At 36.3% G+C, this 15,014-nt stretch overlaps 1 protein-coding gene across 1 annotated transcript in view; it reads left to right on the top strand.

Moving 5' to 3' along the window:
- COL19A1 (collagen type XIX alpha 1 chain) overlaps positions 1 to 15,014 on the top strand; it is a 179,007-nt gene that overhangs the window by 61,278 nt on the left and 102,715 nt on the right. Inside the window, exon 10 of the mRNA XM_088539915.1 lies at positions 119 to 163. Within this exon, the coding sequence (XP_088396041.1) occupies positions 119 to 163 (45 nt within the window). The remainder of the gene's footprint in view (positions 1 to 118; positions 164 to 15,014) is intronic.

Here is a 15,014-nt window from a genome sequence, read left to right as displayed (position 1 = left end):
CAAGTGATATCTTATGCTTTAATGCCAAAATAGAAATTCAGTGCACTAGAACTAAAGAATGCAATTATTTGACAATTGTGTATGTTAGAATTTTTTATTTTGTTGTTTTGTGTTCCAGGGTGATCATGGCCTTGCAGGTAGTAAAGGTGAAGAAGGTGAAAAGGTAATTTTTTTTTCCAGTTTAATGATTCAATAGAGCAAGCAGAGCTTAGTCTTGGAGGCTTTTGTTAACTCTTTCGCAGATAAAACTTCTATTTTTTGCTTTAAAAGATTTCAAAAACACTTAAACTCAAGAACTATTTTTATTCATGTTAATCAGTGTCATCAGTACTTGTTTAGAACTCTTTTTTTTAATAAAAGATGTAACAATAAAGTCTAATGTAACTACCAAACTCAGCACTGTATACTATTACCTTATTTCCACAGTAACTAGTAGACGTTTATTTATACAATATAAGATGCATGATGAGATGATGGGTAGGTATTTATAGTACTCAATTATTGCTTCTATAAACTACAAATGTACTTTTATAAATACTTACTTTGAAATGTGTTGATTTTAATTACCAACAGTTTACACATTTCTTCTGCTGAGAACATAAATATACTGCAATTGCAAAATTTGTCATTTGCTCCAGCATAACTGACAAATAGTTTAAGAAGGTTAGTTTTTGCTGACCTACTACTGTGTACCTACAGAGTAGCTGATGTGAATTTGTCTCCTGTACTCATGCGACTCCTACTGAAATAGCTTGGCAGCCAGTGGAGAGTTTGCCCTGAAGAACACAGGTGCCATCCACCTTGTGCTGAGAGTGGGAGTCCGGTCCCTTGTCCTAAGGAGCATCTGCATCTCCAGACTAGCACAAACTTTTTTCTAGTGGAAATTCCAGAAGAAGCCCTTCCTTGTCCTGTTCCAGTGGGTATCGTAAACTGAGACTGAAGCAGTTTGTTCCAATCACAGATGCTCTCCAGTGACCAGAAATAGTTCAAAAACATATGCATTACCCAGGAATTAAACTGGTCCTGGGAAAGGCTGTCCCAATTGACAGAATGCTGGCCTGGGTAGCTCTGGACGCTTCAGTCTTCTCTTGGCAGATGACCTAATGTTCCTGTGTGACTTCAGACAAGGAACAAGTCACCGAAGGAAAGTCTGTACTGTGGGAAGAGGAGAAGAAAAGAGTCTGTTCTTAACTTGGCTTGCCTAACAGGAATTAAAATAGCAATGAAGACAGTTTACATTGAACCCTAGCTGCTAACCTCTGTAACTGCCTGGTTACTGCTTTTTCAGTAGTGTTTTTGATGATTTGGATGAGGCCACCTGAACAGAGAATGTGTATTTTTGTCACCAGAGTTTCTTTAGATTCTGCACCATAGTTTCTCTGTGCTTCAGCTCACTGTCTGGAAAAGACAGAGAAAGGCATTTCTGCTGAACCTGTATGTCATAAAGAGGAAGAAAGAAATATCCTGAGATTCGGCAATATTTAATCTGAAGAGAATGGAGAGTGGGTGGCAGCTTCTGAATTTAAGAAAGTGCAATATATTTGTAAGTTAGGCTGCTTTGGGAAAGAGTATATTCACTCAACTATACCTCTTCAGAAATTTCAGTCAGCTTTCCAAGGTTGGTCTTTTAGAAGAAAATCCCTATGTTATGGATTAACAGAATTTAGATAGAATTGAAATTGTGGCTCTTTTTTTATAGTGAACTAGTTGCCAGGAAGGAAGTAATACCAGAAGGAAAAGTCAGCATCTATTGTAACTAAAATTTATTACAAAAAGATTCAGTCACTGAAAAAGCACTTGTTAAACTTGAGTGTTTCCAACTCCACAGACAGATCTTATTTCTTTAGTGGCATCATTATTCATCAGTTCTGAAGGACTTGTTGATATTTTTCATAATTACTCCACAGCTGTGCCTTGCTTTCTTTAAGTTTTACAAATAAATTGTCTTTGGACACAGGGACATGGTTCCAGATGTTGCTGCCACTCTCTTAGTTTCCGTTATTTGAAGACAAATATAAAAACACTCAACCACTGGCATTAACATTTTTCTAGTGTTGAAGCTTAGTCACCACTTAATCATCTAGACATTCTTTTTTTTTTTTTAGACAAACTTCAAAAGTTAATTAAAAAGATTCAATTTAAATGCATTTCCAACTTAAGCACTATGCATATTTTTAAAAATGAGCTTATGCAGTCACAAACTACTTGTTTCGAGTGATCAAGTCTGAGGGATTTTATCGTATACTTTCATTCTAATCCAGATGAGCTATCAACTATCACTTTGTTCCTCAGAGAAGCAATCACAGATTGCCCATGTGGTAATGTTCTCCTTGGTTGCTTTGATGATGACAGCTTCTGCAGCTTGGGATGTTTTTAGCTCAGGCTTGCTGAAACTCTAGGAAACAGTGTATTTTGCAGTAAAAGCAACTATGAAATAAATTGATCTATAAAATTGAAATCTGAAGATCTCTTATGTACCCCCCTCCGCCAAAAAAAAATCTTAAAATTAGTTAGTATAAAAATTGCCATGCAACTTCTGGCTTCTGTGGTCACAGTTGCACTCACCTGAGCTGCAACAGTCAACTGAAGTTCTGTCCCTATGTCTGCTAAGTACAGTTCCACCTGCAAGGTAAATCTTGTTTCATTTTTAGAGCTTGCTTTCTTACAGAGAGTGTCTGCAGTGTCCTGACTTAAAACACTTAATTGCTGAAAGAATTAAGGCTTTGACCTGAGATAATTTTGAGTATGAAAGAGAGAGACACTGAAATCAGTAATGGAAAGCATAGAAACATTGCATAAAATAAAATCCTTTCTTTCTGGAAGGGTTATAGGCATTATGGGGATACAGAGGTTTAAGAGTCAGTGTTCTCTGAGCCTGGTTTTGGTATCTCTGGGTAATCCTGTAAATATAAAATGTTAAAAAGGGAATGAAATATGGGATAGACTAACACAAATGATTACATGCTGAGAATTGCTATATAATGCACTGGCAAGAAGCTGAGCCATATAGAAATTGCAGTGTACTGAGGTTGCGTATGTTCTACAATGAATGCCTTGCAAGCCTCCAAGTTGGAACAAAAAGCACAGAACCCTAAAAATAGCAATCTTTAAAATCAAGGGGAACACTGATGACATAGGGACTCCCACTCTAAAAAGAAAATTAGAAATCCCAGGGGTTTTTAAACATATGCTTAAAGCTATGACACACAACTTGGTGCTACTTTTCCTTTCTGTCAGTTTAAATTGAGTAAAACAAAATTCACCAAAAAATAAACAAAATACTGAAAAACAAGTTGGTTTTGAGTTGCTTGATTGTAGCCTTTTGCGGGGGGTAGGGAATGAGTTATTTAGATTCACATTGTCACTAACCAAATTTTTAAAAATGAATTGCAGAGATTTCAACACCAAATTATCCATGTTTTATTTTTTCTCTCAGCTGACCCTTGCCTCTCCAATGGTCATATTCAGTATTGTAATCTGTAGCATTGTAAATCAGAAGGCAAGATTTGGGAGTGCTTCAGGAGAGGCGATATATATGATGTTTTGAGCTTTTACAAATTTAAGAAATGAACTGTAACTTAGGTCTGAGACCTTAAAATTTGGTAGAAATCTTAGCATTGCCATCGTAATAAATACTGGTACCAGCTGAGTTATCTCGATATCATTATCTCTAATTATCTCCTAACTCTTTGCTCCTGCTTCTTTCTGACACTGTAGCTAATACTCTTTACCTGGTCACCCATTGGTCTGTCTTCTTGTCTGCCTTCTTGCTCTCTGCAGTGTCCTTCACAGACACCACTCCTTCAGTAGCTGAGCTAAAATACTGATGCTTCACTTTTGTGGAACACATGATGGGCCTGAAGCTCTCTAAGTTTTATTATAATTTGGCACCTTTAGTGGGCCTTTTTTTTTTAACTGTTAATTGAAAAGCCTGCATATTATTAACTGCTTTATTTTTTCTGTAATACTGCCAACACATTGCAGCCAAGCCAGTACAACTCAGTTGTAGGTCACAGGTAATACTGACTTGACAGAACTAGGATTCTTGCATTCCTTTTCCCATTTAACTTGTTCAAAGTACCAGTACAAAATCCCTGTTTCTCTTCTACTTCAGAGAAGCAAGTAACTATATTGTTAGATGTAGTAAGTTGCAGTACTAATTTGATAGCTCAGGTGACTCAAAGGAGATGTGGTGAGTGGTAGAGTAGGATGGTGACTCTGCTCTGCAGGTGGACTCTTCAGTTGCACTTTGCCTTGGCTGCCTGCTTTTCTTTACAAAGTGTAATCCTCACCCCATCTTCCACACTCAGCAGAGAATTGCTGGGCCTGACCTCTGTGGCAGTGCATGTGCTGTGAGATTCACATCGGATCTGTGGTCTTTGATGAAATGATTGTTTTACTGTAAGTCTTTGATACTTCTCAGCAAAACGATATAAATTAAAAAAAAGAAAGAAAAATGAGAAAATGAGAAAAGAGAAAATGAAAGAGAAAGTCTATAATGATAACTATACATTATTTCCACAGTTTCACCCTTTTGTCTTCTTGACCATTTTGATTGTGCTTTTGCTTGTATGCACATGTAAGAAGAGATAGTCTGGGGCTTGTCCAGCCTAAATGTAGAAAAATTTGTCATCTGCTTCACTTTTTTTTTTTCCTAAACGCAGGATGTTCTTTGTATATATTTGCTATCTTGTGCAGTACAATTTAAATTATCCCAGGAAATAGGGCTTCCTCTATTTCCTTTAGGAGAAAATTCCTAATAGATCTTAGTGTCAGGAGGATTTCCTGGAGGTTCAGGTTTGTTCTATTTTGTTCTATCACACCTAATAAAACACTCCTGTGTCTATCTTCCATTCACAACATACATGGTAATAAACATCTAGTGTATCCTAATGTGTAGTTACTTATTTTTCCTCTAGTATTCAATATGCTTTTCTTCAATAAGCTTAAGTAAATGAATGATGGAATTTTGTTTCCTTTCTAAGGTGCTACTTGAAGGAGCCAGATGCTACTTTATAATAATTCCATACTGGTACTGTCTGTAAATCTCAGCAATGAAACAGGTCTATATGAGATGGTTTATGCACCAAGCTTGAAATCTGCTTAAGGAATGAAATAATTAAATATATTAAAAATAAAATTTAAGAGAAGAAGCAATTATTAACTTTTCTGTATGTTAGTACAGCATTGCTACTTGTCAGCTGTAGATTTTGCTAGAAATGCTTCAATCTGAACCAAAGATCAAAATATAGTAAATCCAGAAAGTTCTGAATCCTGCAGTCATGACCACTGTATATACAGGTCTGTTAGTCTATGTGTACCAGGAATGGAAGGAATTGCATTTTGTACTATAAACTAAAGGTTTTATTCTCTCGGTGATGAGTTCGGAGTTAGTGCCACTGTGGTGAAAAGATACCTCCCTACCCTTGCTAGCCTTCAAATACAGATATTTTATGTAATGAAAAAGCAAAAGAGCATGATTTTCTGAAGTCCTTAGATCCTGTTTAACATAGTCAAGATTCATTAATACGTAATGCAATATCCAACATAACATCATAATCTGAAGCATTTAGACGTTTTCTTTCTCATCTTGTGAGTAGTTAGTTACCTGTTCACACCTTGTAAGCTCTGAGTGAATTTTGTTCTTTTTGTCGCTTGTACAGTTTTTCTGCTGTGACCTTGTGGGTAGTGTTTTAAATATTTTATACCTATCTAAATCATATAATATAGAGATTTTTTTCCCTGAAGTCATATACACTTACACATAGTTTAAAGACAGCAATCTCAATTAAGAATGGCTGTGGAAGTGTTTATACTTGAGGGATTTTTTTTTTTTTTTGAGTACCAACAGACGATATACAGTCCCAAAGACAGGCACTTGCACACAGGCATTCTAGGGTAAAAATAAAAGGATATTGCTAATCTTACAAGAAGTCTCTGCTATAATTAAAGCATCCATGTTGGCCTTTATGCTTGGTCAAATTAAAGGTCCATCTAGCTCACTATCCTGCTTTTAATGATAGCCAGGAATTGATGCCTAGGAGAAAGAATCCAAGGAAGGACTTATCTCCATGTACTCTTCCAGCGTTGAATTATTTGAGGCTCAGATCTCAGCCAGATGTAGTTTCAGTGAGTTTAGTTACCTTCAGTGGACTTCTCTTCCATTAATATGTTCAGTTTCCCCTTGAATTCATGTAAACTTTAAGCATCTGCAATATCCTGTGGTAAGGAATTATGCCGTTTATCTTCATGTTTGAAGAACCATTTCCTTTTGTTTATTCAGAAACTGCTTCCTATTAATTTCGATAGATGCCCCCTACTCCTTCCACTGGAAGATTCCTGCTTTCCCTTTCCATATCAGTTAGAAATGCATGAGCATTTATCATATATTTCTGAGTTGTCTTTTTTTCCAGGCTGAAGAATCATGGTTTACTTAGTTACTACTAATATGAATGTTTTGGACCTGACCATCTTTCTTGTCTATCTCTGAACCTTTTTTAGTTGTAATGTTTTAAAATGGCAGATACAAGAACTTTAGCGAATGTAGTATTGCAGTGAAGTTCTTTGTTTTATTCTCCATGCTTTCCTAATATTTTCTGGCATTTAGCTTCCTTTCTACCTGCTATTAAGCACTGAACATGGCACCCGGTCTCACTCTTGAGTTCTTTTGAACTGTCCCATTACCAGTAATTGCATTTAGGAAGCTGCAACTGTGCAACTCACAGATCTTATCCATGAAAATGGAAATAGGGAAAAAAATCCCACCTTCACTGAATTTAATTTGCCCTTTTTTGGGCCTGCTATTTAATCTCACTGTGTCCTTATGCAGTTTGTCACAGATTGTCTTCATCTGTTGTACCCTATGAAGTTTAGAATCATCACCAAATATTGTCATTCCCCAGTTTATGCTTTTCTCCAGATCATTCACAAGTTTGTTGAACAGCACATACATGCCTGAACACATGCCTGTGGGGACCGCACAGGTGACTTCCCTCTATTGTGAGAATTAACCTTTTTCTCCTACCCTCTTTCTTATCTTTTGAACAGCGTTTCATTTTGTTTTGCTTTCATCTATGCAAGAGTTGTTCCTCTTTATCTCATGATTACTTAGTTTCCTTTTACTGAGAGAACATGTTGAAAGATTTTTGAAATTTAAACCTACTATATTGACTTGATTGCAATTTTTTATCCACTCCACTTACTAGTTTTTTGTATGAAAGCCATATTGACTTTTCCACCAAATGTTATTATTAACCTATATTTCAAATAATTGTACATTCTGTATGCCTTTTCTTTCTTTTTTAAATTAATTGTTATTGATCAAATGTCAGTCTTAGTGGTTCCCCCGTACTCCCCTGAGAAGTATTTAGAAACTGTCTTGTAAAATTGGACACATTGTCAACTGATAATTAAAATGATAGCTTAATTTGTTGTATTTTAAATAATCAGAAAGGACTTGATCTCAAGAATGTGAGGCATGAATTATGCTAAAGAACTGGTGAACTGGTGTGCTGAATACTTGGTCTCCTTCAAAAATGTCCACTGCTTATGACTAAGGAATCATAAAGTTATGTCAGGATGAACCCAGAATCATTCAGATAACATCTTCCTGCATCTTCCTGATTAAGGCATCTCTCTCTCTCTCTTGTGTCTGTTAAAAGATTATGTGTTTGTGTTTTTTTGACCCTTGTGAAGAATAAAGGAACTAACCTACATATCAACTGATTACTTGTTAATACACAAGTTTATATCATGTTTTGGTTTTGGCTAGCTCTCATAAATATTGAGATCACTTCAGTGTGTATGAACCTTTCCAAATAATGCTCACCATGTGAGTTTTTTTTGAGATACAGGTGGTTTAGTGCAGCAGAGGAGACTTACTGATCCCATATTCATCTCTTACTTTCGGTAGAAGAATGAAAGAGGGTTTGAGAAATACATGCACTAGTCTGTGAGTAGTTAGCAGATTTTTACCTCTTGAAATACCCACATTCTCTGAGCTAAAGAAATAACTCCGTAAACATGAACAAGTCAACTGAGAGGTAACTTTCTCAAAGCTTGTTAAGATATGTAAACTTCAGTGTAGTGTTTTCATGTTTACAACTCGCAATGTATTTTAGTTTCTCAGTAATAATAACACAGAAATGGAAAAATATGTAAATGTGTGTATACTGCCTTTGATTTTTAAAGAGCTTATGTATGCATAAGTTAACAGTAACATCTTGGGGGGCCAGCAGCTTCTATACCATATTTAAAGTGTGATCCTTTCACATTTTAAAGGATGGAATATGCATGTGGGAATTGTTCATACTAGTTTTGTGCCTTTCACATGAAAAGAACAATGTTCACTTATGTACTACACAGTGGAGGATTTCAACTTCCAACATATCTGATTGAGGAAAATCTGTAGTTTGAAAAAGAATTCCAACTGTAAAGTTGCGTACCTTATTTCATCGTGGACCCCTCTTTTCACTGTTTTACCTTTGCTAAACACTAGCAGTTCTAGCTGTACGGCCTACCAGCCTGCTAACTTGGGATGGTCCTCGTTATGAAGCGAGTGTGAACAACTCTTGCTCCTCCAGTGGAGGAGAGAGCTAACTTTGCCAGTATCTTCCTGAATGCTAGTGTGAACTCTAAAACTTTCTACCTTTAAGTAGAAATCTAGCACTCAACAACAGGTGCATTTGCAATACAATATTGCAATACTTTGCAATATAAAGGTGTCTTATTTATTCTCAATTACCTCACCAGTATTTGTTACAGACTTAGGCTGTGAAAAGAGCTGGCTTTTTAGGCATGCTACAGACCTTATTTTAATCCTCAAAGCGCTCCAAACTGCTGATACTCCCAGAACACAGGAAGCCTCTTGCATACCAGGCAGATGTAGAGCCCTGGGCAAGTTCTCAGCAAGCTAGCTATGGTATCAGAAGCATCACAGCTTCATCAGTGGCTACTATGTTGAGGAGTTAGGTCTGCATGAGCAGAGTGCCAGGTCATTTGGCATACTGCTTCTAGTAATGGTTTTGTGCTCGCTTGAAGTTTTCTGTGAAGATATGTCCATAAATGAACAGCCAGGTATCATTACTTCTTATGGATGCCTAAAAAAGATGTATTGCTTTCCAAAGGGGGAGGGAAGGAGTGCTAAAGCTGTTAACCAGGCAAAGCAGGAACAAGGGGCTGTGTCAGTATGTGTAGTTCCGAGAGAGCTTGAGGAGACCGAGAGTAGGTCAGGAGCCAGGGTGAGGTTATGTCATCTTTAAAGCGAGAAGAGAGTGAAATAGTATGTCCTATGTGCTGTTTGACTGCACTGCTTTCCAGAAAGCACGTGCCTTCATGAAGTCTGTAACTAGCAAATCCTACTCCATTTCAGAGTCAAAAGAACCCAGAATTCCAGATTGCCCTGTTTTTCTTTAGATTGGCTAGTCGATTGTTTGTATTCTGTCATGAGTAGAAGGTGTCTCATGCTGAGCCTGTGCTTTTGGTTAAGGAGAAGAGAGGAGTCATCTTCTAGCTTTCATTCTGCCATCATTGCAGCTTGTTAACCCCTCAGTTTCTCTGATAACGCTCATTGCTGTGAATTAAAATATCCTCTCTTCTGACTCCATCAGCTAAGAGACTGAATTTTTAAAAGGTGATATTGCTGTGTCGAAAGATAAGAAATACCAGAATAGAATTCATTTGCAAAATAAATTTGGCCCCAGTTGTCTTAAGGAGAGGCCTGGAAAGGGCCCATCATATGAATGTTCCCAGATAGTCTCACAGAAATGGATCTGGTTTAAGTTCAACATCTGCACATTTTTTTCAAACTCCTTTTAATAGCACTGTTTCTGTGTCTTTTTTTTTTTGTCTGTTTGCTATTTTTACTACTTTCTCTATTTGTTTTTGATTATCTCTGCCATCTCTCTCCTCTTTTTTTTAGCATATGTTTTACCTTGCTTCGTGTGCAAACACCCACGTATACACATATTTCTACATTCTGTTTCCTTATTTCACTTTTCCAAATGTTGTTTACAGTTCACTAATACTTTTGCATATTTTTGAGTAAGAGTTGTTTTTTACTGCAAGTGCTGTGACAAGCTTTTAGATCCAGTGTACAATTAGATGAATAAACTCAAGTAACATCATCTTACAGTTAGCCAGGGCCGAAAATTAAAGTAGTTGCCTAGAGTGGTAACTTACAGTATTCTCTGACAGGACAAGATAGATGGGAAATTTCCTCCGGATCCCAGATCTTGTAATTGGTTTAATTCTGAGCAAGTGAATTTGCTTGATTTCCAATTGAAAGTGTTCATTTACATGAATATGCCCATACATTTACAGACATATTTATGTGTGTATTAGTCATATCATCATCCCCTTTTAGGAAATATAATGTAATACTGTCATGAAAATATTTAATAGCATACAAATATTTTTTCATTGTTCAATTTCTAATATTGTGTTAATTTTTAACTTAATTTCTAACACACTAATTTTTGATCTAATTTCAATGCAATTATTAAAAGAAATGCTTCCTTTACCAAGAACTTTAAGACAGAAAGGAAGCACTGAAGGAAGAAGGGATTAGAGTAATAGGGATTAAATACAAATGAATAATCAGTGGCAGGTGCAGTATGTTACTTTAACAGAGCAAACTGAATAAAGTTACTGCCTTCTGAGTTCTTTCAAGCTGGAGTTCGCAGTTCTTGAGAATTGCTGAGCAGAGATATGTTGTAAGACTGAACTGGCAGGAATCCACTGCAAGGAAGCCACCTGTGTACTGCAGCTGCTACTATCAGTGAGATGATGCTCTATGCACTTTGATTATACTTCACGAAAGGATTATACTTCACAAAAGGATTATACTTCACAAAAAAAAAAGCTACTGACAGATATCTAAAAAGAAACTCTAATAATCTAATAAAATATAATAACAATATTGATGCTGCGACATTATAAAATGTAGTTTAGCATAAATTGTATGTGTGTTTATGCACCCTTGTGTTTTAATTTTAGCCTTGTATTGTGAGGCCTGTTACTTTTTTTTTTTTTTTTTTTTTTTTTTTTTACCTACAATAGGTATGAATGCTAAGAAAATTTGCAGATGAAATACTTAAATGTAAGTCAGGGGACTCATTAAGTCTAAATCAGATTTGTAATTCTAGATGAGTGAAGAGATGATAAAAGCATTATTAATAGTTAGGTTAAGGAACAGAATCCATGAACAAATAATGATGAAAGAAGGAAAAACAGAATGGCTACTTGCATTGATCTTTGTAGAAGAGGAGAAAAAACTTTTGTTCATAAATAGACCAAAAGTAAAATTTAGTCTGGGGGAAAAAAAAGTTTCCATAACCTGCAAGGGCAGTTTTAGGTGTTATTATTGATAATGTGGCATAAATGTTTATGTGCATTTAAATCTTTAAAGCATTTTTACCTGCTTCAGCTGTAGTTGATGTGCATAAAAGTAATACTGTCAATGAGAAAAACAGTCCTCATCTCCCTTCTCCTCCTTCCCAGCTGTTCCTTCCTGTCCCCACTGTCCCTGGCAGTGCCACTGCAACTGTTTCTGTGATACATAATAAACTAAATCAATCAAGGTACTGTTTCAACCATAAAACCCCCTCAGTTTACTGGGTCATATCTCAGCAGGCTGCTGTTCCACTTTTCTTCTGCCAAGGTTTTTGAGAATAACAGACCAACATTTTTATGGACCAGAAGGTACTGTGGGCTACACAGATGGTCATCTAGGGCTGAAGGAAAACAGCATGTTTCCTTCTGGATGAAGCTAAGCTAAAAGATGACTTCTAGGAACAAGGTGCTTCAATTGCTAATGGCTGTTCATGCTTGTGAATGTAGACATAACCAGGCAATTCTTGTCTTGGAAGAGACATGATCTAGCATGCACAAAGTCAATCATATTAAAGCAATACGACTTCCTGCGTTGCCTCATCTCAAAGGGTGTACAGTTGGACTCGATAATCTTAAAGGTCTTTTCCGACCATAATGATTCTATGAAGGCTCTTATCAAAGATCTGCACAAAAGCTAGATTGGTGAACAGTATAGAGTGTGTGCCTAATATAATTAGCCCAATCAGCAATTTTAGTCAACTACTTTGTGCAGCACATTCACTCAACTTTTTTTTTTAATCTATTTAAAGTTTAGTTTGAGAAACTGAAGAAGCTAGATTAAAGGAGCAACTACTTTACAAGAGATATTTAGATGTCATTTGATGACAGTAAGTGCAGATCTGGGTTGTCTTTGCCACCTCCAGGGACGCTATAGTTGGTCTTCCTGGAATCAGATGGCCAATATATATTGGGCACAAACAGTTGGAGAACAGTTAGAGTTTTGCCTTGATCTGCATGCGACTCATGCTTTTGTTGAAGGCCTATGTTCAATGAAGTTTGTTTCTGTTGCCAATATCTGGCTGGTACGTAGCTCAAAAATCACAGGATGCGCTTTCTGTACATGCCACATCCTCTTCAGAAGGCAACAGACGATAAAGATGAAGGCTACAGGAGACTGCTGTCCTGCTCATTGTAGTCCCACTCATTTTCACACTGCACTGCACTGCATCCCAGCTAAACCAAAAAAATGTCAGTTGTTTTTACACACAGTATCCTATAAGGTGGTGGTATGGACAGTTGCCACAAAAGTGGTGTAGATACAGACGTTCTCCAAAAGGGAGAAAACTTCTTGCATTAAAGCTGTATTCACTAAGCCTTTTTTTTTTTTTTTTTTTTTTTTTTTTTTTTTTTTGTGAAAGGGAGCCACCACCTGCTTTTCTAGCTGTGTTTTGAACTGAACATAGAAAAGTCTGAGCAAGATGTGATACTATAAATACACATTAAGATTCCTGCTCAGACAAACTATCCTCCAGAAGACTAAATACATTACACTTTTAGATTGTACCAGGATCCTCAAGAGCATTACTGATACCCCAAAAAAGTCCCTGCTCTGAGGTATATATTTCTAATAAATAAACCACTTACTTTAGGAAAAAGGAGATAACAGATACTTCTACATGACTAAGCCTGTTGATCACAGTTCATAGTAACAGTGGAAAAAGCCTTTATTTCTGTCAGCGTGCAGTAGGAAAAGAGTATTAAAGCCTTTGCAGAAAAGGCATAGCAGACCATCAGCTTGTGCAAACATTTGACATTGCTTTAACCATCTGCAGAACATCTTTTGGAGTCTAAATAACAATAGCAATAGCCTGCCAAAACCATGAAAGTATTGGTGTCTAAAAAATACTACATTCTGTGAAAGCAATACTATTTGTCAACTGCTGACAAGAACAATTTAGGTTACCTTAGGAGACCAGCCTTGAAAAAGACTAGTTTATTCCTCTTACGGAAAAATCTTCATTCAACACTAACACTAAGCCAGTATAAACAGAAACCTCCCCACTAAAAGGCAGATAAAACTTTAAACAATTGCAGCTGAAAGTCAAATCCATTTGTAGTATTTACTTAAGTATTGGAAAAATACTGTTCTCATTAAATCACACAACTTCTTTTCAGTATTTAATTTATATACAGATATGCAAGATACTAAAATGCAAAATTACTGAACAATTTGGTGCTTGAAGCTTGGAGCCAAATTCAGCTATTAAATTTCTTTGAAGAGCAAAATTCTGTGAAAACTCGTATTTACAAAGGTCCAAAACATGCATTACAATTTCATTCCGGCAGACCATGCAAAGATAGAGCAGACCAGTTACCTCAATTATCTTCTGCAGTTAAGATACAAGTTTTAAGAGACAGAATGGATACCTACAGTACCAGCAGACTTGGCTGCTTAATAGAACAATAAAGAGTGGAAGATAATGCTTCACTCACTGTCAAGATTTAATGAGATTTATACTAGATAAGAATTTTAGGAGGGGAGGCCTTGAATGAGGATAATAATATAACTTTGTGCAAGTTTTGAAGTGCCAAGTAGTGCACTTTTCCCCTGAGCTAAGAACTTAGATTTCCCAATATTTAAATATGTGTGCATGAGAAGCAGCAAAGGAAAAGATACCTGACAAATACAGTTTCAGCAGTGCCATTTGGAGTGAGTGGGTAAGAGCAGGATAAAGTAGCATTTGTTAAGAGCAGAAAGAAGAGTATGATCAAGTCCGGATGAATGTTTTAGCTTTGCAAATATCTGGGAGATGCCATGCCCAGTAGGTTACAGATGAGGCAAAGCTATCTAAGAGAGAGGTCCCCTTTGAGATGATTCCAAGTACTTGGTGATTAACAGAAGCAATGTTTTTCCAGTAACAAAAGAGGATGTTTTGCAAAGAAAAAAAAATCCTGAAAAAAAACATTTAGAACTCCAATTTGAATGTTTAGAAATCAACATGAAGATGCTGGCAAGTTAAGTCAAGATTTACTTTGGACAGGAGGCAAGTCTGGAGTAGAAATGTAAATCATGATTGCTGATTTTATGCTTGCAGATAAGATTAGCCTGAGAGGGTACAGAAGGAGACGAAAACTGGACCATAAATGTTCTCTGTATAGCTTCTTCATGGAAAGTTGCCCATATTATTTGTCTTGAATTCATAAGCCTTTGTAGCTTGAAAAGCCTTTGCTTTTGGCTTTGTAAAGGAATGTATAGTATTATGAATGTTGGTACTCTGATGATAATTCCAACTATAAAATGTACAGTACAACTCATCAGAATGGAATGAGTTAAAAACAGAGCATCAGTTGCTATTCTTTTTTTTTTTTTTTGATAGGGTCTTTATTGTATGTTATATGATTTCTTTCTGTCTTTGAAAGCTATTGACAGAATCATCACATTGAACTTTTTGAGAGGCTTTGAGTATTTTAGAAAGCCCTTCAGAAGCCTTAAAGCCTGTGTAAGTAAATATCAACTAGTGTTTTGAAGCAGATGACCATGAAAAGCACATAGTGATTTTACCCTATAAACAGAAGTTATCTGACTGTAACTTCTCTGAAGATAGCATTAATACACTCAAGAAACTTTTAAAAACACATTTATGAGATTGAAACACTGTTTTTGTATAGTTCATGCTTTACTT

This window comes from Tinamus guttatus, unplaced genomic scaffold (assembly GCF_059628265.1).
Source record: "Tinamus guttatus ecotype Peru unplaced genomic scaffold, ASM5962826v1 Tinamus_guttatus_pri_ptg000051l, whole genome shotgun sequence".
Lineage (NCBI taxonomy): Eukaryota > Metazoa > Chordata > Aves > Tinamiformes > Tinamidae > Tinamus > Tinamus guttatus.
The sequence above is the reverse complement of the archived record's forward strand: the minus strand, read 5'-3'. Positions and strand labels throughout refer to the sequence as shown.